This window comes from Xenopus laevis, chromosome 3S, assembly GCF_017654675.1.
Source record: "Xenopus laevis strain J_2021 chromosome 3S, Xenopus_laevis_v10.1, whole genome shotgun sequence".
Lineage (NCBI taxonomy): Eukaryota > Metazoa > Chordata > Amphibia > Anura > Pipidae > Xenopus > Xenopus laevis.
In genome coordinates, this window is record NC_054376.1 from 26094516 (window position 1) to 26116965 (window position 22450).

The 22450-nt window shown below is 41.3% G+C and overlaps 1 protein-coding gene across 1 annotated transcript; it reads left to right on the forward strand.

Annotated features, from left to right (window-relative positions):
• Nucleotides 1-5624: 5624 nt before the first annotated feature.
• Nucleotides 5625-21343, forward strand: sfrp1.S (secreted frizzled-related protein 1 S homeolog). Its single transcript, XM_018255099.2, has 3 exons — nt 5625-6488; nt 19134-19211; nt 20610-21343. The coding sequence occupies exons 1-3, from the start codon at nt 5954-5956 to the stop codon at nt 20930-20932; spliced, it is 936 nt and encodes a 311-aa protein (XP_018110588.1). The 5' UTR covers nt 5625-5953; the 3' UTR covers nt 20933-21343.
• Nucleotides 21344-22450: the final 1107 nt, after the last annotated feature.

A 22450-nucleotide genomic window follows, 5' to 3' on the forward strand; every position in this document is an offset into this window, starting at 1 on the left:
GCTTCTGTCAGCCTGCAAAAACAAACTCAGGCTGAGAGCAGTGGAGCCAATGTGTGCCAGGTCCTTAGATTACCTAGCCTGTGTGTTTTTGTACAGTAGATCTATTTAATAAATCCTCCTTTTATAAAGGATATTTTGATTTAAGTAGACCAAGCTGAAGTTTGTGAGGTCACCTGCACCTTGGTTGTAAGCTATAGTATTAATATCCTGGGACCCTTTGCCTATCATTTTTCATGTGATTAAAAAAGAGTGAAAGACTAGAACCCAATTTAGCTCCCCAAAATTTAGAAAAAGATGTGTAGGTCTGCCACTTCAGTTAACGGGGGGGGGAGTACAAAAAATATTATCTTCCCCAAGGTTTGGAAAACTGGAGCCCTCAGAACACATTACTGCATGGGCCCAGTAAACGTTCACTTGTGATTCAAATCACAGCTTGATACACACAAGCATATGAGTGGAAACGTAGGGCGACGCAGAGCAACAAGCACGTGTTTGCTGATTTAAACCTGTACACATTCCATAAACTGGGAGAGCAAAGTTGATTAGTGGCAAATAAGAGAGGAGAGAGAATGCAGCTGGCACAAGAACTCACTCTGCTGTCCAAGTCCAGTGACTTGTGGAAAGAAGGAGAAAGCCTTGCTTTGTGTTTATCATGTAACATGAGGAGAAGTAACGAGTTCATCATTTCATGTATTAAAGCAATTAATTAAATATTTTTGCCCTTCTTAGTTGCTAGGCAATATTTGCCTGTCCTTGCTAACCTCTGAAATTGCTTCCCTGTTCATAGCCAGTGTTAGAGTTAGGGAAGAGGAGGGGGTCCTAGATATGCAGGAAGGCTGGAGCCCCTATTTGCAGGGGGGGGGATTGAATTAATCCTGGCTTTACTACCTGTAGTCCTCTGTCTGTTGTTGATCTACAAATCAAAGAATTCCCCACTCAGTTCAACAACAGCTGGAAAAAAAAATGTAAAGACCTATACTGGCCAAAATTGGATGCTAAACGAACCACTTCTTCTGACACAGTCAGCAACTGACAGCCATGATGCCAGAATAATGACTGATATTGCATCACTGCCCACTCACATATCTGTTGGAAGAGTTGTAAAATCCTGTTGAACAAAGGTTGTATTGGAATGTGGATATGGTCCTCTACATGGAGCACTGTGGGGGTCAAACGATCAGTAAGATTTGATCCTCCTCCCACTTAGCCAATAGGATTGCAATACAGCCATTTGGCCTGGTTGGTACAAATGATGCCTGAGCCATTCAAAGCTGAAAAAGGAATAAAGGCACAGGATAAAATAGATGAGTAGGATACAATGGGATTGTTCAGAAGTTATCTGTTATCTACTGCGTATCCTGTGCTTGAATGACTGCCCCCATGGCTACACAGCAGCTTGTTTATATAGTGAATAAAGTACCCACTCTTGTAAAATATAAGGATATTATAAGTCACCGAGGAGTTTTATGACCATATAAAAACACGAGGCCGAAGGCCGAGTGTTTTTATACAGGTCATGGAACTCCGAGGTAACTTCTAATATCCTTATATTTTACAACTGGGGGTACTTTATTTATTATAATACACAAGTTTCAGTGAGTCATGTGACAGAAATGACATCAGAACTCACCGTTTATAACTGATGACATCAGAACTCACCGTTTATAAGGATATAATTTACAGGATATTCATGGCTTTTGTGTATTATATAAACTATAGTTGTGTGTTCTGAAGCAAACACACCCGTTTTACAAGTGCAGAGAAACAGTCAATTATATTGTCATTACTTTAAAACACTTTCTTTTTTTGGTGTTACAGTTCCTTTAATACAGTCTTGCATTTACTTCATATTTTTAGGAATACAATCATATCTACATATTATTTTATTCTAGGGGCCCAGGAGGGAAAATATCCTTGCTGGGTAGGGCCCCATGTTCCTCGTCTCCATACCTTGTTCTTACAGCATTCTATTCTGCTGCAATAGCTATCTACTCTTAACATCCCGTTTATGTAGCTTGTGTATAACAACTCTATTAATCTTTCTAATGCTCTTCATGAAGATGTTCCTGATACAGTTATTAACATGTATTTATATAGCGCCAACATATTGCGTAGCACTGTACAGTTGTGACTAGATTGTGTGCAATGTGGCCAAAATTTGTTCTGGTTCCTCAAAAGAAAAGCATAGCTCTTTGCACTTCCAAGCCATTCAGTGAACTTGTGAATGAGCCAACGGGTGGTCATCAATGTACAGTACTCAGAACAATCCCTACATTGTGTCCAATGTCTGTTTCCCTGAAGAATGGGCAACCGCACAGGGCCGTTTCTCTTCTAAAGTGAGGTTTTTTTTGATGTTCTGTTTTTGCTCCATATGCACTGCACATGACTGGTTTGACTATTTCTAGAGATAGCACATTTGAATGATTGTCTTGTTAACACAGTATTTTATCTGTATGTCAAGGATCCAATATCTACGTCTCATTTTCTTTTTGTTTCACAAGGAACAGCACATTTTTCCTGTCTCTGTGAACCAAACAGGCTGTAGGAATGTATCAATTGCTTCCCGGATTGCTATCATTCTTTCAGTTCTGTATCTGTATTTCTAACATAGACAACCCCTTAGCTGAACATATTTCAACAGTCATTAAATTGTGAATCTCTACTAGTTAAGGGTTATAGACCACTTGAGGGTTTATATAACAATGTTACGGGTGCTAGAGTTCTAAGAGGTGAACTTAGGGCGCATATGTTGAGCACTGGCAGGTGAATTTCATGGAGTTGTGGGCTAGCATGGCCTACACTCCAGATTGGGAAAAAAGTAGTATTTTTTGAGGAATATCCCCCCCCCCTTAGTGTGCTCTGCCCCCCTGCATTAAGAACCCACTTGTGGTGCAAGTGGCCATGCTGGGGCACACACATGCGCATAAGAGTCCTCAATTGTTCAACATGCGCATAACAACAAATAATACGAATGCGCATATTTAGTGCTCATTATACATATACATGTGCCCCAGTGTAGTCTCCAGCCCCAGAAGTATTAGCCTGCAACTCTGGTGAGGGAAACATTATTTTGGTGATAGGTTCACTTTAAATACAGGGCTTCCAAGTTTTCTATGCCCCCTGCGCTCCCCAGCTTGTACATTCTGAATGGTTCATAAGCTATGGGCATTCCAGTGTGTGATAGTCTTTCATCCCCCCCTCCACACAAAAAAAGAAGGTAAAAAGAGAAACTGTCTTGAACCTGGCTGAAATAATCCTGGGGTATGTCTATGGCAAAGTTCTTCAGACTTTTTGGGATCAGGGTACGGTTGCCACCAACTGGCTGTTTTGGGCAGGGGTTGTGGTGAGTGACATCAGAGATAGAGCTGATGATGGCGAGGGTTAAAGGAGAAGGAAAGGCTTTATCAGAAAGGTCTATATAAATACACCAGAAAACCCTCAAAGTAATGCTGCTCTGAGTCCTCTGTCAAAAAAAAACACAGCATTTCTTTCCTTCTGTTGTGTATTCATGGGCTTCTGTATCAGACTTCCTGTTTTCAGCATAAACCTCCAGGGCTAGGGCTTGAGCATGCTCAGTTTGCTGCTCTCTCCCTCCCTGCTGTAATCTGAGCCCAGAGCTATTTTATTCAGGAGGGTCGGGACTCGGGAGGGGGCAGGCAAGTAGGTATTCCCACTCATGCCTCCCTACCCTTAACTTTCTGACCATTCACGGTTACAGAGGGCAGCCATTCTCCCCAGCAGAAGTGCTCTGTACCACTATGAGGTGAGCTTTTGTGCCCCTTAGTGCTCTTGCACTTCTGCACTTCTGCCTCCTGTCAAGTTGTTCTTTCTACCCAGTGCATTGTGAGTGTGCAATGCAGCTTTTGGTCCCTAATCTGCATGTTACTTACTCACACTGCAATGTCTTTTCTCGCAAATCCAGCATAACCGCAGCTGCATTGAAAGTTGTGTCTCCTGCCTGCAGAATTAAGGGTAGAACTACACAGTGTGCTTCCGTGTGTTCCGTCCCGATGGAAACGCAGGCATCCCGTCGGATGCGCCGATACAAATGTCGCAAGTAGAAGCTAATTGCATGACTGTCGGATACGATTGCTGCATGTTGCATCTTCATCTGTCAGTCGTGTCAGATACAATCAGCTTCTACGTGCGAGATTTGTATTACTTACATTAGATTTGGTGCATTGGACGTCACACCTGCGTTTCCTCCCATCGCGTGGGAACGCACGGAAGCGCACCATATAGTTCTACCATAAGTTATGCCATTAAAACAGCATTAGTGCGCATTTTGTTTGCTTTAAGTTTGCTTCTGCAAAAGACGCAGGAAGGATACAACTACACTTAGTGCAACTATACAAAAGTGCAAGGAAAACTTGTGTCCATTTTAGTGTGACTGTACTAGTGGCTGCTTTCGTAAATAAAACTACTTTACAATTGGTCTTCATTATTTATATTTTATGGTATTTGAGTTATTTGTCTTGTTCTGTTGCCTCTTTCCAGCTTTCAAATGAGGGCCACTGACCCCATCTAAAAACAAATGCTACAAATGTATTGTTATTGCTTTTTTTATTATTATTATTATTATTAAAAGTTATTGCTACTTTTATTATTAAAAGCACAATTGCTACTTTTTATTACTCATCTTTCTATTAGGCCCTCTCCTATTCTTAATCCATTCTCTTATTCAACAGTGTATGGTTGCTAGGGTAATTTGGACCCTAGGAACCAGATTTTTGAAATTGCAAACTGAAAAACTGCTGAATAAAAAGCTAAACAACTCAATAACTCAGTAAATAATAAAAAATGAAAACCATTTGCAAATTGTCTCAGAATATCACTTTCTACGTCATACTAAAAGTTAATTTATTGGTCTTCTGCCTCTTTCCAGCAACCATTTGCTCTGTGAGGCTGTATTCATACTGTTAATGTTACTTATTATTACTCATCTTTGGAAAGGGAAAATGAAAGGGCCTGAATACGGTCTCTCATTCAAATCAATGCTTGGTTGCTAAGGTAATTTGAACCCTAGCAACCAGATAGCTGCTGAAATTCCAAATGATAAATCTGCTACATAAAAATTGTAATAATTTAAAAAAACAAAAATAATAAAAAATGAAAACCAATTGCAATTCGTCTCAGAATATAGCAGCATGCTAAAAGAAAATCTACATTATCCTAAAAGTTAATTTAAAGGTGAACAAACGCATCTACAGATTAGCTGTGTCTAGCCATATTCAGCTGAGACAGAGAAGCTTTGTATTTTTGTTTTAAATATGTGCAAGGGATGTGGAAGAGCAGTATACATGTAGTATGTGCAGGGAAGCAAATGTGCGTATCCATTTTAAAGAAGGAGCAGCTTTCTTTTTTTGGCGGTTAAGCAGTTGCGGTGTCAGTGACACTTGTAAATGAGCTATGTATGGAAAGCACTGAGGATAAGGTGTAAGGAGAGAAACGTGTGGGATAAGGAAAGAGATGGGAATGCTTCAGGGACATGTACATATGGGGAATAAAGGCAAATGACATTGGAGAGCAAAAGGGCAAAGGAAAAGTTGGGGTGAGTGGAAGTGAAGGGAAGAAAAGTAAAGAAAGAGGCATGTGAGGAGAGAGGGAAAGTAAATGTGAGAGAAAGTAGAGAAGGAGCGGGAGGAGGGAGCGAGACAGGAGGAGGAGGGTTCCCACTCCCCTCATTGGCTCTCTCACTGCCTTTCTCCTGCTTTGGACTCTGTGCTCCCTGTGCAGCTGTATCACACTTTATCAGGGCACAGAGCAGGCACAAGCATCCATTCCCTCCCCAGCCCTGTGTGTACTGCGCCACTGCACTACCAGCGCCTCATATCCTCTCCTCTACACAAACCTCTCAATAGTCACCTGATTTTTGTTTTGTTTTCATGACTTTGTAGTGAAGTTTATTTTTGTACTCCCCTTCCATAGAAAATTTTGTCCAGATTAAGGTAAAATGAATTCTGAAGGTGGAATTTGGCCACTTCTGCTCTTTTGGGTCACTCCTGGGATCTTGTCCCAGGTTCCCCAGGCAAGTGAGTATGACTATGTGAGTTTCCAACCGGACCTGGGCAGGCAGTACCAGAGCGGCCGTTTCTATTCCCGGCCGGCGCAGTGCGTGGACATTCCTCAGGACATGACCCTGTGCCACGGGGTCGGATACAATAAAATGGTACTGCCCAACCTTCTTGACCATGAGACGATGGTAGAGGTGAAGTACCAGGCAAGCAGCTGGGTGCCTTTGCTCAGTAAGAAATGCCATCCTGGCACGCAGGTGTTCCTGTGCTCTCTCTTTGCCCCGGTGTGTCTGGACCGACCTGTCTACCCTTGCCGCAGGCTTTGCGAGTCGGTCAGAGATGCCTGTGAGCCAGTCATGCAGTATTTTGGCTTCCACTGGCCGGAGATGCTTCGATGTGAGCAGTATCCCACCGAAGAAGATGTCTGTATTGCTGTTCATTTGCCTAATGCCACCCAGGCACCACAGTCACGAAGTGAGTACAGCTTTAGTGTCACTTACTATATATATATATTTTTTTTTCTTGCTTTAATGCCAAAATATTATTACTTTGTGGTACTGGTTCTGCAGCCTTTCCCTGATTTTAGCTCACGGCTTTGTGTGCCTAAGCAAAGTCCCGTTTGTCCCTTTCAGAGTGTGCCATAATCTAACTTTGTGCCATACCACTTGACATACGCCACTCAATGCCACAAAGCATTGTTGCTTGCCACTCAGTGGGGCTCATTTATCGACACTGGCCACATTTTCCCATGGGCTTTTCCCATGGGCAGTTACCCATAGCAACCAATCAGTGATTAGGTTTTTAAAGCCAATTGCAAGTAGAACAATGAATGATTGCCATGGGTTACTGCCCATGGGCAAATTTGCCCAGTGTTGATAAATGACCCCGAGTGTCTCAGACTGTGCATTGCCCTAAAATTCAGTTCTGCACTTGCAAAGGACTCTGGAAAAGAATCCTTCTCTGCATATTTGCAGTATGGCAGCTCCTCATATGCACTAATTCAGATATGCAGAGAATAGAGAGTCTGTGCACGCACTAGGAACCTCATTAGGACACAAATGACGGTTAAACCCTACGTAAATGAGTTGTTATTTTTTAATATTTTAGTATTTTGAAGGATTGGTAAGTGGAAGTGTGATACCCTATCCTTTCAATATGTAGTACATATAAATAGAGTGTAGGTTTTCTTAGGTTTATGCCACACGTGATTTATGGTATCTGGCTCTGTATGCATGCCATCACTTACTCCTTCATACTTGCAAATTACTTCATGGGAAATAAGTATATATAAATAGGATACAGTTCCAGTCTGATCCACTGGCATACACTCACTTGCGTGGCTGTACCCAGAGGCACTTGCGTCAGCCTGAGTACAGATACAGCATACTCACATGTCTGCACCTAAGATGACACAGTTTCTCTGGGTGCAGTCACACAAGTGAGCAAATGCCAGTGAAGGGACTGTTTCTTGACCTGCACTTATACGCAGGCCGAGAAACAGCCCATTGTGGCCTTTCGGTGGCCATAGATGCGCCCATAATATCGTGCGAAACGAGTTTTCATACTATATTCTGTGCATATATGGTAGGAGAGGAGCCAACTTATATCGGCAGAAGACTTCGATATCGGTTGGCTTGTCGATCGGTCTGGCCAAAAACTTTTGAACTTGGTGCCTTTGAAGGCACCTGAACATCGGCAATTGCTAGTGCTGAATCGTCAGATACAGATATAATTCTATTGTTTCTACCTTTATATCTGACGATTCAGCTCTACATGTGTGTGCTGAAATGAACAATCTTTCCTGGAAAGATTGTAATTGTAACGTCTATGGCCACCTTTAACCCATTATAACTCTGATTGCTTCATGCCTTGCTGACCCTACTTAGCACTTTTCCAAAGAAATCATTCTCAATGACAACAATTGTAAAAGAAAATATGCCTTTTCATGCTTACAGCTGCAGGGGTTATTTTATGATTCTCTAGGTGGTTCCTGGAGATCATAAACCTCCATCGAATCAGTGGTCTATAGATATTTTGGATTCAAGCCTTCATTTTCTGTCCAACATTCCTTCACCCCACTACCAAGATAAAAATTATTTCGAAATGCATTAAGATAGTCCCCCTACTGGAGTTCCAGGAGTATAAGCCGTTCACCTTCCGATAGTATGGACTATGAATGCTTTGGAATCTGGGTTGGTTGGCCAGCCCTAGTTGGGAACCTCCAGCATAGAATTAGATAAAAATATGTCTAATGGGCTTTTTGTGCTGTGTAAAGGAGGCCATACATGGGCAGAGAAATGTCTGCAGCTTATTGCCCAGTGTATGGGGCCCCCAGACGGGCTTCTGCAGTCGAAATCTGTCCAATGTCATTGACACAGGCTCAAAATTCCATTCGGATAGAGGACCGCATCTGTTCGTTGATGCAGATCCTTGTCCGAACGCCTGCATTAGCAGTGTTGTGATCTGATTGTTGGGCCCTAGGACCCACGATTGCATCAGTCCGATATCGCCCACCTCAAAGTGGGCATATCGGGGAGAGATCCGCTCATTTGGCACCTTTTCTTGTATAGCCACCTTAAGAGAAGGAGCCTGTTATGTCAAGATAAAAGATACAATAATCCAAGGGCTCCTAGGTAGGATTCCAAGAAGGGCATTATCTGCAAGGACTTTGTATGCTCTCCCTGTGTCTGCATGGGTTTCCTCTGGGTGCTCTGGTTTCCTCCCACAATCCAAGTCACTGTAAACCAGTGCAGCGCTATATAAATAAATAATAATAATAATCCCCAATGACCTATCATGCAGAGCAGCTGCTAATAGGAACTATATACTAACCAACAAGAAAACAGCAGAATTTAGGGTTTGTAAAATAAAATTGCCCAGGTGCAGTTACCCATATCAACTAACCAGCAGGTAGCATTTCCTGGTCACCTGGTTACAAGTAAATATATGTTTGATTGCTTTGGGTTACTGTCCCTGGAGAAATTTAGTCTTTCATTGTACATTGGAGATTGTGCCCATAGTCTTCTATGGAGTTTAATGATCTTCTATGGGTCTTCAATCAATGTCTACCGACCTCCTAGCTTAGTTCCTTTTCATGGACTCTTATATACCGACCATGCCGATCTCATTCCATACATGCTATTAACCAGGCAGACATATGTTTTATGATGTAAAGTTAAAAGCAGCGTATAGAGGTATTGGATACGTTTTCCGATAACCCATTATTCAGAAAGCCCCAAATTACAGGAAGGCCGTTTCCCTTAGACTCCATTATAATCTAATATTTCACATTTTAAAAATGAGGAACTTTTTCCTCTGTAATAATAAAACAGTATCTTGAACTTGATTCCATCTTAAATATAAATTAACCTTATTGGAGGCAATCATATGGGGTTCAGTAATATGCTTTACATCACGTGCATGACTGCGTGTGACATCACTTCCAGTATACATCACGTCCAGTGTCGTACTGGGACAACAGATGCCCACCCAAAAACCTTAGACCAGGGGCCCACTCTCAGTACTATTATTCTTCCTCTCACTCTATTCTCCTAGTCTCTTTTTTTTTTTTACATACTATAATCTATTATTCCATCTATTTAGCCTCTTTGTTCTCATATAAATAGGGAATGGCCATGAAATAGGCCAAATATTTAGCAGCATGAGGGGCCACTGACACCTGGGCCCACCGGGAGTTTTCCTGGTATCTCGGTGGACCAGTCCGACACTGATCACGTCCAGCAACCAATGCAGCAGGTCCAATACCCCTCACTTTCCTAAACATATTTCTTAAATTATATAGGCTACTGCCCTAGGCACAGGTGCCTGTCAATAAACGATGCTTTAGTAGAGATCCACATTACAGGAAGACTCCTTATCTGGAAAACCCCATTATTTTGCACTATAAATCTATGTACAGAAATGTACACTTACTAACTTACAATACATGCATATACCTCCCTCTTGTTTTGGGGAGAATGATGATTTTTTGGTAAAGTACTTACAAAGACTTTGGGTCCTTTTTACTACCATTTCTGTCCACCTGGTGCTGGGAGTACTCAAACTAGTGTGAGGGTTTATTATTACCTGTGTCAGGCTTACTAACACACAACTTGTATTATTTTTTTCAACATCTGGCCCCGGTATGATATTCATCCTGCTTCTAGAGCAATTTAGGCATCTGTGGCCATTTATTATAATACCCTTCTTTCCTCCAGATGTTTGGTCACAATGTATTCAACCGGCAAAGCAAGGGAACAGAGGAACTGGACTCAAAAGCCCACAGGTATCCAGCCTCAGAGCAGATCAATAAATATTATCAATTGTATATAATAAAGATTAATCAATAAAGATGATCATCTTGTTGCAGCTGAATTAGGTCATTACAGCCTAACTAGTTATATATGAGGAAAAAACAATAAAATGTCTCCTTTATCCAGGGTCAGTATGAAGTCCCCTTAAAAATGATGAAACAAAAAGGGACCCTAGATTTAGGAAAGAAGACCTGCTTCTGAGAGATGTCCAAAAGTAAATTGGTATAGTCATGCTGATATTCCCCCATTTTACTTGGCAAACTGGAAACAAGGGGCAGCTTTAAGTTAGGGTTAGAACCTTATCTGAGCAAACATGGCTGCTCCCAGTCATGTGACAAGACACATATGCAAATAAGTACGGCTCCTTATAGGGAATAACTTGTCATAATATACTGAAAGGGAACTATCGCGAAAATTCAAATTTAATAAAATCTTCAACATACTGAAATAAGAAACTTTCTAAATACAATCAATTAAATATCCTGCATCATTTCTGAAATAATCAAGTTTATGTTCACTATCCCTCTCTCAGCATTTGTTTCTCTTCATTCTGTCTTCATGCAGCAGTTGGTGTCATATTCATTGAAGAGATAGATCTAATATATCTTATAGGGGGGCTTCCTTTCCTAGCAGATGAATTAGAGCTCACTCAACTGATTCCAGTACAAACAAAATCTAACAAATTAACATCCTTTTGCACAAATCCTGCATGTAGAGAGACATGGTGATTTTAATAGAGTGAGCTCTAATACATCTTCTAGGCAAAAGAAGCCCCCCTATGAAAAATATTGGATCTAACTGTCAATGATTATCTGACACCCAACTGTTGCATGAAGAGAGAATGAAGAGAAACAGATGCCGAGAGAGGAATAGTGAAGATAGAGTCAAATAGGGTTTCCACATTTTATGGAAAACATTTTTATTAAACAGTCAAAAATAGGAAACGTCTTTATTTCTGATGAACTGTCTGGGAACAACTGGACTGAAAAAAGTATTGGAACAACCCTTTAAATAGCATCACTATTGTGCATAATTTTTACTTGCCATGTAGGAACCCTAAGGCTACAACTTCCTTTCTTCTGGTCTACAACACCTTGCAGTGTGCAGCACAGTAGGACTATAAAAATAAAGCTATACATGGAATTCTGCTCATAGGGGGTCATTTACTACGACCCCCAGGAAAAGTGCACGAGCACTAAGAGAACTTCTTCCCTAGGTGTGGCTGAACTCTGCACTTCATATTGCATAAAAAATCCAGAGTGCAGTGTAAGCCATAAGGTAGGCTGTAAGTACAGAGCCCCGTTGAGGCTCACGTCTGCTCACATATTCATCCAATAATATATTCATCCAATCACGGCTGTGTGATGCCAAAGCCTTCTCCATGTTATCACCGGCCCACCACTTTAACACCCCCTGCCCTGTCATGGGTAACTTTGCACTTTATATTTCACTATTTAGGAATATATATTTATATATATATCAGCGGCCTTGTGCGTGGGGTATCTGTAACACAGACATAATTTTTCAGCTCCGGGCACAAGACTCCATTAATCCGATATTGCATGACATGAGCCATTCCTCTTTCCGATAAACAGCTAGATTGGGCTGTTTGCTGTTGCCTAATTCTAGCTTTAAAGAGATAAATAGAAAAATATGTTGAGTGCTTTGCAGAAATTACACATAATGTGATTCCCCCAAAGACATTTATTACTTGCTGTGTTTAAAAGCTTACCTTATTTAACAGGAATCCTAGGAATTAAAATGGCTGCCCCTGAATGGTCAGTTGCTGAGCAAGATGTTGCCTGCACATTTAGATATAAATGGAAGCGTTCATATTTAAAGGAGATGTCTACCCAATGAGAAAAAAAACTCTGCATAATGAAAGAATGAAGTAATGAAAGAAAATCTCATTCTAAGACAATTGCTAGCATATATTAAATAAAACATGTCAATAATTTTAGACTTATTTGTAAAAAAATATGTACAATTGAAGGATTTTTCTGACTATCCTTTGCAATTTGCCTTCTCATTTTGCCAGATTACAGAAACAATGTGTCATGACTCACCCTGGTAGTCTAGTGGTGAGGCTGGGACGCCCACCACGCTGCTCCTCTTCTGTGTGTGCCGGTAACTAGGGCGCGCGTGGCACGCTTTTTCTGTATTTATAGGCGCATGCCCGCTGGCGTGATGACGTATTTAAAGGGACATTTTGGATTTTTTTCTTTGCCTGTTATAGGTTCATTCCTAGTGAGTTCCTGGTGCCTTTCTGAGTTATTCTTGTCTGATATCTGATTCCTGTTGTGACCACTGCCTGTTTTGACAATCCTGACCCTGTCTGGTAACCGACTCTTCTGTATCCGTACCTCTTCTGATTGATCTCCTGGTTTGACCCCTGCCTGTCTGACTACGCTTGTACTCTGCTTGCCCCGACCCGCCTGATTCAACTACGCCAACTGTTTCTCCTTGTACTGTGACCTTCTGTCCAAAAGACTTTGCCTTACCATCGTGCCCCTTTGCTCGCCTGGAATCCTTCGCTTGGCACCTCTCTTAATAAGACCTGGTGGCATCCGATTAGCCGAGGGCTCCTCCCGAAGTGAAAGGTGGTTGTTAAAGGCAGAAGTAAAAGCAGAGAACAGGGTGCTTAGCATTGGTTCTGGATTTAGGGTGTCCGACCGTGACACAATGGATCTGGGCAAATCTATCTATCGATCTATCTATCTATTTATCTATCATCATCAGCAGCAGTTTTATCTCTATTATTTTCTGTTTATCTATCATAGATCTATCAATTATCAATCATCTATTTATCTATCATATGTAGATCTATCTATTACCTATATATCTATCAACATCATCAATATATCTATTATCTATCGATCATCTAGCTATCAATCCTCAATCCTCATCACATATCTATATATATATAAAAGTCCAGAAAGTACCTGCACTCTATCCCTTCAGGTTTGTGGTGGGTGCTGGGTCAAAATTATGACATATAATCTTCAAAGATGGATCCGCACTCCAAACAATTTAATCAAAGTGATTTTTATTGAATCATCACTCACGTGTCCAACATTTCGGCCCACGTTAAAGATCCTTGATAACGGCCCTAACGTGGGCCAAAACGTTGGACACGTGAGTGATGATTCAATAAAAATCACTTTGATTAAATTGTTTGGAGCCGAAACGTTAGTCTTATGCTGTTCTACAAATTTACTTACTTCACATTTTTAAGTCCTGTGAGTGCTAATACTTTTGGAATGTATATATATTATTTATCATATAGCTATATTTTTTATCAGTCTATCCACCTATGTGCACATATCTCTGTCTATCTGTCTGTCTGTCTATCATCATCTTCTATATATCTGTTATTTTCTATCATATATCTATCAATTATCCATTTATCTATCATATAACTACAGTATCTATCAATCTGTCTTTCTTGTGTATATGGCAAAGTTTCTAAGAATAAAATTTCCTTTCATTATGCAAAAAAACGTTATTGGTTGGCAATTCTCTTTTAATTCCAGAATACTGACTGGAGAGAAAGGCAACAGTAAGGCTCTGTAGTGTTCTTTGCAGAGTTGTACTATTTCCCCTTTAGTGTGCAGTGGTGGGTACAACAGGATATGCCCCATTATCACTTTGCCTTCCCACAGCCCATGTTTGCATGTCTGCTAGATAAGTGATAGACCCAGCAGAGTGGTGGGGATTATTAGTTCCTTCCTAATGAAATGTTTCGGTTTTTTTGGTACAGGGATGTTTTTATATTTCCCCCTCCTTCCTATAATGTGCATGCACATCGGCACTGTATTGGCCTGTCCTGGACAGAGGACACCAGGTCGGGACTGGGATTCTAAATAACTCATTCATTCAACATTTCAGGTACACAAGGCCCAAACAGCCCTCAATGGCTGCACAATGCTGCAACCACAGAGTTAATATAGGGGGCCCTGGGACTTTTAGGTGCAAGCACCAATGTGGCTGGGAAAGAGGACATCTTAACGATTGGGGGTTTACTTCTATTTAGGCAATGGCTTCATTAAAATTTACTGGGCCTAACAGCAAAATCATTTAGTTGGCTCACCTGCATGCACCTACCAGGCTTGATAAACATTGGCATTTTTGTGAATGCTGATGGGTTAAATAAATCAACTATTTCACTAAGCAACATTTTTTGGTGTGCTTCTGGATATTGTTGCAAATTCATTTAGGGCCCAATAGACGTTAGGAACAAGACATTTTTCATAAATGTTTATTGACATTTCTTATCATTAAGTGTCCCACTATACCCTTTATACCTCTATGTCTTTATGCACAATTTCACTAGTAATGCAGAGCGATACCACTTTAATCACTGTTGCTTGTAGCAACAACACCTCATGCCGCAGACCTAATTTAAAGGGATACTGTCATGGAAAAACATGTTTTTTTCCAAAACATCAGTTAATAGTGCTGCTCCAGCAGAATTCTGCACTGAAATCCATTTTTCAAAAGAGCAAACAGATTTTTTTTATATTTAATTTTGAATTCTGACATGGTTCTAGACATATTGTCAGTTTCCCAGCTGCCACAGTCATGTGACTTGTGCTCTGATAAACTTCAATCACTCTTTACTGCTGTACTGCAAGTTGGAGTTATATCACCTCCTCCCTCCCCCCTCCCCAGCAGCCTAACAACAGAACAATGGGAAGGTAACGAGATAGCAGCTTCCAACACAAAATAACAGCTCTCTGATAGATCTAAGAACAACACTCAATAGTAAAAGCCAAGTCCCACTGAGACTGATTCAGTTATATTAAGTAGGAGAAATAACAGCCTGCCAGAAAGTAGTTCCATTCTAAAGTGCAGGCACAAGTCACGTGACTGGAGCAGCTGGGAAACTGACAATATGTCTAGCCCCATGTCAGATTTTAAAATTGAATATAAAAAAATCTGTTTGCTCTTTTGAGACTTGGATTTCAGTACCGCATTCTGCTGGAGCAGCACTATTAACTGATGCGTTTTGGAAAAAACATGTTTTCCCATGACAGTATCCCTTTAAAAAATATAAATGTATTCACATATAGGGAGCTTGCACCTCTCCATAACTTTGGTATGTCTGCAGATCACCAGAAGCCTAATAAAATCCTTTGTTTTGTTCAGCTTTCTCCCTGGTTGGATTGGGTAATGTAATAAAGGGTGCAACAGGTCTAGTAACCCAAAGCAGCTAATATGAAGATAGCATTTACTTGTCATCTATTTAAAAGTAACTGATTGGTTGCTATGAGTCAATAGTCCTGGGCAAATTTTGCCCATTTCATTGCATTGTACTTTAAACAATACAAGTAGCTTCCAGTGTCCACTGACACTGATTCTAGCAGGCGGGAAGGCTTTTCTGGGAGTTTAGTCGCCCGAAGAAGAGGTGATTAGTTGCCAGGTGACTAAATCTCCCAGAATCTTCCCGTGTGTCTCTGCCCTAAAGTAGCCCATCATTCTCCCAAGACCTCCACTTCAGATAATGACCCCCAAATTGCCTATGTCCTGGCTGCTGTTAGACCCTGATCCTTTCACTATCTTTAATCTGCAGTATCACAAACAATGGATGAGCTTGGTAGCCTTGTGTATTGCTTTGCACTGACATGCAGTAGAAACATATTAAAGGTGCTTAAAGGAAAACTATACCCCCAAAATGAACATTTAAGCAACAGATAGTTTACATCATATTAAGTGGCATATTAAAGAATCTTACCAAACTGGAATATATATTTAAGTAAATATTGCCCTTTTACATCTCTTGCCTTGAGCCACCATTTCGTGATGGTCCCTGTGCTGTCTCAGAGATCACCTGACCAGAAATACTGCAGCTCTAACTGTAACAGCAAGAAGTGTGGAAGCAAAAGACACAACTCTGTCTGTTGATTGGCTCATGTGACCTAACATGTATGGTTTGTTGGTATGTTTGTGAGTACAGTGAATCCTACGATCCCAGGGGGCGGCCCTTATTTTTTAAAATGGCAATTTTCTATTTATGATTACCCAATGGCACATACTACTAGAAAAGTATATTATTATGAAAATGGTTTATTTACATGAAGCAGGATTTTATATATGAGCTGTTTTATGCAATATCTTTTTATAGAGACCTACATTGTTTGGGGGGTATAGTTTTCCTTTAAGCTATGGGCACACAGGCTGTTGGCTCTGGCTGTTGCCAGTCTGTGTATTTTTGCAATCTGAGAGAAGCAGATTTGCTCCATCTGCTCCATTGATTTGAATCTGATCAGCCCGTGTACTGTCACACACAGGCTTAGGTTAACCCAAATACTGACCTCGGCTTCAGCTCCGCTGTGTGTGTGACTGCACACAGGCTGATCGGATTCAAATAAATGGAGCAGGAGTATGGAGCAAAGCTGCTTCTCTCAGCCTGCAAAAATACACAGGCTGACAAAAGCCGGAGCCAACAGCCTGTGTGCCCATAGATTTAATATCTTTGTTTTCCCTGTTAATCCTATGAATTTCAGCAATGGGAAAATGTCAGTCAGAATGTATCCAATGCAATGGAACCAAGTAAGCAGGAGTGCTATAGATTAGCTACATGAATATGTGTGTGAAGTAATTTAGCTGTTTAGAATGAAGAAGAGTGGTGTCAGATTTAATATGCACCCCCTGGTGATGAAGATGAGTCAAAACCATATAGATATCTGTCCTGTGAGCTACACTGTGGGTTCACCCATCCTTCCAACTCTGATCATCTACATGGGGTGCCCCACCAGCATCAGACCCTCTTCACTTACCTCTCCTGAGATTAAACCAGGCATGAGGGGGACATGATTGGTAGTGTAGAAAACACGCTAATGCCTATCATATAGGAACCACAAGTGGCCCTGTCAGCAAGGTGACAGGCGGGAGTTGTATGGCAACAGCTGGAGGAGCCACAGGCTGTAGATCCTGGTTCTTTCCTATTATCAGGTATATAAGAGGCTGAGTACGGTATGCTGAAATCACATTTTATGTTTCTGTGTGAAGCACAGCTGCCCAATATGTGTTAAATAGAAACAACAGGAAGTATTTCCATTAACACATCACAGCCAAGGAGGCACGGTCAGAGGCTGAGCTGTTACTCAGTGGGTGACACTTTGCTGCAAAGAGTCAGCAGTGTCTCAGGGGCTCCTGCCTGAAGCCTGCTCCACTCAGCTCTTAAAGTTACCAGAGGCGGCTTTTTGCTGCCCCTGGTAACTGGCTGCTCCATGCTCTCACCTTGCCTCATGGCAGGAGCGGCCCTGCACAGTTTGTGTATCAGTTCTGTCACATAAAACCTTTTGTCAAAGAAGATAGTTTTTATTTATGTGTGTATGCAATGCCCTCACTATGTTGAATACCTTCCCTGTACCTTGATGCTGTGTAATTTGTGTACTCAATATTGCAATACCCATCACAATGCAGAGCAAAATGAATACTGTGCAAGGCATATTCTTTATGGTTTCCTAAAGACAAGGAGTGTTAGTCAGTCAAAGTACCCCAATCAGCCCTATAGTGTATATCTTAGAGGAGGTGTAGGTAGAAAGGTATACGGCTCATAATAAGGAAATAGGAGTAAGGGAAAAAAGTAAATGGTTCAGTAGGAAGGAGTAAGGGTGAAAGGTATATGGATCAGTTGGTAGGAGTAAGGGGAGAAATGTATATGGATCAGGAGGTAAGGAGTAAGGGTGAAAGGTATATGGATGAGGAAGTAGGAGTAAGGGTGAAAGGTATATGGATCAGGAGGTAGGAGTAAGGGTGAAAAGTATATGGATGAGGTGGTAGGAGTAAGGGTGAAAGCTACAGTATATGGATCAGTAGGTAGGAGTATGGGGAGAAAGGTATATATATCAGGAGGTAGGAGTAAGGGTGAAAGGCATATGGATCAGTAGGTAGGAGTAAGGGTGAAAGGTATATGGATCAGTAGGTAGGAGTAAGGGTGAAAGGTATATGGATCAGTAGGTAGGAGTAAGGGTAAAAGGCATATGGATCAGTAGGTAGGAGTAAGGGTGAAAGGCATATGGATAAGTAGGTAGGAGTAAGGGTGAAAGGCATATGGATCAGTAGGTAGGAGTAAGGGTGAAAGGTATATGGATAAGTAGGTAGGAGTAAGGGTGAAAGGCATATGGATCAGTAGGTAGGAGTAAGGGTGAAAGGTATATGGATCAGTAGGTAGGAGCAAGGGGAGAAAACTATATGGATCAGTAGGTAGGAGTAAGGGTGAAAGGTATATGGATCAGTAGGTAGGAGCAAGGGGAGAAATGTATATGGATCAGTAGGTAGGAGTAAGGGTGAAAGGTATATGGATCAGTAGGTAGGAGCAAGGGGAGAAAACTATATGGATCAGTAGGTAGAAATAAAGGAATACAGTTATATGGAAACCAGGAATTAAATAGATTTCGGCTATTTAGAATAATGCAAAGTGTTACAGGTTGAGAATAGCGTATATAGAGTTATAGATTAGCAACAACAGGAAGGATTAGTTTATGGTTAATTAGAGCACAAGGTGCAAGGAATTAATTGTCTTGTGGTTTTGTTTGTACACTATACTCAAATTGCTTCATGGTGAAATTCAGACTTCAGCTAGGCACACATCTACTCATTTGGCAAGGCTGCAGAAGAAGAAGATATTTGCCCAATTGGACCACCCATTGGCTGGGCCAAAACTAGTGAACCAATCATTTGGCTTCCATCCAGCAATCGGAGGCAGGTTGAAAACCAAAAGCTCTGAAAACCTCTGATCTAATGAATTATACATTTGCTTTGCCTTCGATTCTCAAGTGTGACTTCTCTTTCCATGCAGAAACAGAGGTGTGCCCTCAGTGTGACAGTGAGATAAAGGCCGACTCCCTCTATGAACACATGTGCGCCAGTGAATTTGGTAAGAATATCCAGGATCCCTGTAGCACACGTATACTCTCAGCATGAAAATGAATAATGGGGGTGCTCCATATAAACATGGCTGCTATTAGACAGGTGTGGAATCTGTTATCCAGAACAGGGCAGCCATCATGAGAGTACATAGGATAGAACTGCATGGGGATGCAGTTATTGCTAAGGTCCTCAAAACCTGTTTTCTCTCTTCTATAATCTTCTCCAGAGCTGAATGCAGCCTTTACACATATCAGTCTTAACATCTTCCAAGATTATGGAAACATTACAGTGATCCTGCTGCCAATGAAACGTATAATATTGGCTACACCAGGAGTGCCCATACTTTATTTATGCGAGATCTACTTTTAGTGATGTTGTCTCTTTTTGATCTACATCCATAAAAGCATTGTTACATTCTGTTCCATGGAAAATATTACTTAAATATCGATTTATGAGAAAATGTATATTCCTATGTCTAACAAACAACTATTTCTTATGTAACCATAACATAATACATATCTGAATGAAAAGCATGAAACAGGAGGGTAATATAGACAAGATGTTTGTTGACAGTGTCTTGAGATCTACTGATCACCAGCTACTGGTCTACTGGTAGATCCCCATCTACCTTTTGGGCACCTCTGGGCTACACCATTCAAAGGGGACTGGATGCTTATGTACCCATTTAGGGCAACAAAGTTAGCGCTTTCTGCTAACAGAACACACTTTTTGGGCACAATTGCTGGGGTCCAATTCAAACCCTGAGATTAGTTGTTTGACACATTCATTAAGTAAGGAGACAGCAAATTAGTTAAGATCAACACGGATAAAATAAACATAAATACCCTCACTCCCCTTCAAATCAAAACCCAGCTCTATCCGGACATTTTTAGATGACCTGCTGTCCTAAGTTCACAACCCATTAGAGAGTAATAAGCAAACACTGAAGTCCTCTGTGTGTGAATAATGAGCATTTCATAATTACAGAGCAAACACTTTTGCCCTTGGCTCGAGTGCTCTGAATTCAAGTTGGTCCCAGTAGGCACTACATCCGAAGTAATTGTTGCAAAACTTCACGACTAACTGAAGCACCACTTCCAACAGGTTTCAGCAGTCAAGGTCTGCTGGAAGGGAAGATGCTGGGAGCTGTAGTTAAAAGAGAAGTAAACCTTTACTTTGATCATAGGGTCCTCGCACAGGCCCACCTCTTCTCTTCCTAGCTTCACCAAAACAAACAGCTCACAACAGCCCTGTTGCCTCATTCCTAAAATGAAGTTAGGAGTAGGAACCCCCACTACCTCACCAAACCTCATCATTAAGGATTCTGTCACTTGGTCACAGACTCCCATTACTGGGCTGCCATAACAGTTTCCCCAACATCTAATCATTTGCTTTTATTTTACAGCTCTGAAGGTATCTATACGGGAGGTGAAAATAGAAAATGGAGACCGTAAATTGCTCCTCCGAAAAAAGAAGGCTCTGAAGAAAGGACCCGTTCAGAAAAAAGACTGGCCGGACCTGGTCCTCTATCTAAAGAATGGAGCCAACTGTCCTTGTCACCAGTTGGATCAACTGAAGGGACAATTCCTGGTCCTGGGGCGAAAGGTGAAAGCTCAGCACCTCCTGACTGCAATACATAAATGGGACAAGACCAACCGAGAGTTCAACCGCTTCATGCGTAAAGTCAAAAAGAGCAAGTGCCCCATACCGCTCACAGCCCCCCATTAAAGACAGTTCTGTGTGCACCACAAACACCCCCTCTAATGTTCAGAACTCAATGAGGGGGTATAGAGAAGGAAACTATGAAACATGGCAGCACCCTTCCTAATCCAGTGGAAAGACTGCAAGAGATGTAGAAATGTGTATAACAATTGGGGAACAGGGCACGGCCATACTTCTGAAAGTGCTGTGTCCATGCTATGCAAAATATTTCCACATCGTGTTCTCCAAAGGCTCTTACTTATCAAACACCAAATCCCTGACAGGCCAGTGCCTTGTGAACAGTTGGGTTATTGGGTCATGCAATCCATCTGTATGAATATGTTGTGTTATCAGTATCTAATGTACACCTTAATTCAGCCACTTAGTAATCCAGACATTCATCATGTTCTTCAATAAACACTGTGTATTCTCTCAACAGTAATGGTGATGTGGCACATTTTATTTGGATACTGTGGTAGAATTTATGGAGAAAGCAAATTATCAAAATAGCTTTACGATACGTCATTTTAACGGCCTTCCTCTTACCCAGATTTCTATTCATCTGCTCCCACAGGACCTGGGCACAGCCATATATGCACCATATGCAATTGAGATAAGATGTTGATGGGAAAACACGTTTTTAACGCATCAGTTAATAGTGCTGCTCCAGCACACTTCTGCGCTGAAATCCATTTTTCAGAAGAGCAAACTGTTTTTTTTATACTTAATTTTGAAATCTGACATGGGGCTAGACATATTGTCAGTTTCCCAGGTGCCACCAGTCATGTGACTTGTGCTCTTATAAACTTCAGTCGCTCTTTACTTCTGTACTGCAATTTGAAGTGATATTACCCCCCTCCAGTGTCGACTGGGACACTGGGGGCCCACCCAAAAACCTTAGACCAGGGGCAAACTCTCATTGCTATTATTCTTCCTCTCCTCACTCAACCTCTATTCTCCTAATCTCTTTTCTTTACATACTATAACCTATTATTCCATTTATTTAGCCTCTTTGTTCTCATAGAAATAGGGAATGACCATGATATAGGCCAAATGTTTTGCAGCATGAAGGCCCACTGACACTTGGGTCCACCAGGAGTTTTCTGGTATCCTGGTGGGCCAATCTGACACTGCCCCCCCTCTCTTACCCCTCCCTTCAGCAGAACAATGAGAAGGTAACCAGATAACAACTCCCTGGTAGATATAAGAACAGCACTCAATAGTAAAAATCCACGTCTGTCCCACTGTGACTCCTTCAGTTACATAGAGTAGGAGAAACAATAGCCTGTCTGAAAGCAGTTCCATCCTAAAGTGCTGGCTCTTTCTGAAAGCACATGACCAGGCAAAATTACATGAGATGGTGTCTACACACCAATATTAGAACTAAAAAAAAACACTTGTTGGGTTATATATGACATTTTACAGTAGAGGGAATTATTTGCAGTGTAATTTAGAAATAAAAACTACACAATAAAAATCATGACCGAATCCCTTTAAGGGCTCTGGACATCAGGGGGCACAGGGGGTTCTCTTGTAACGGGCCCG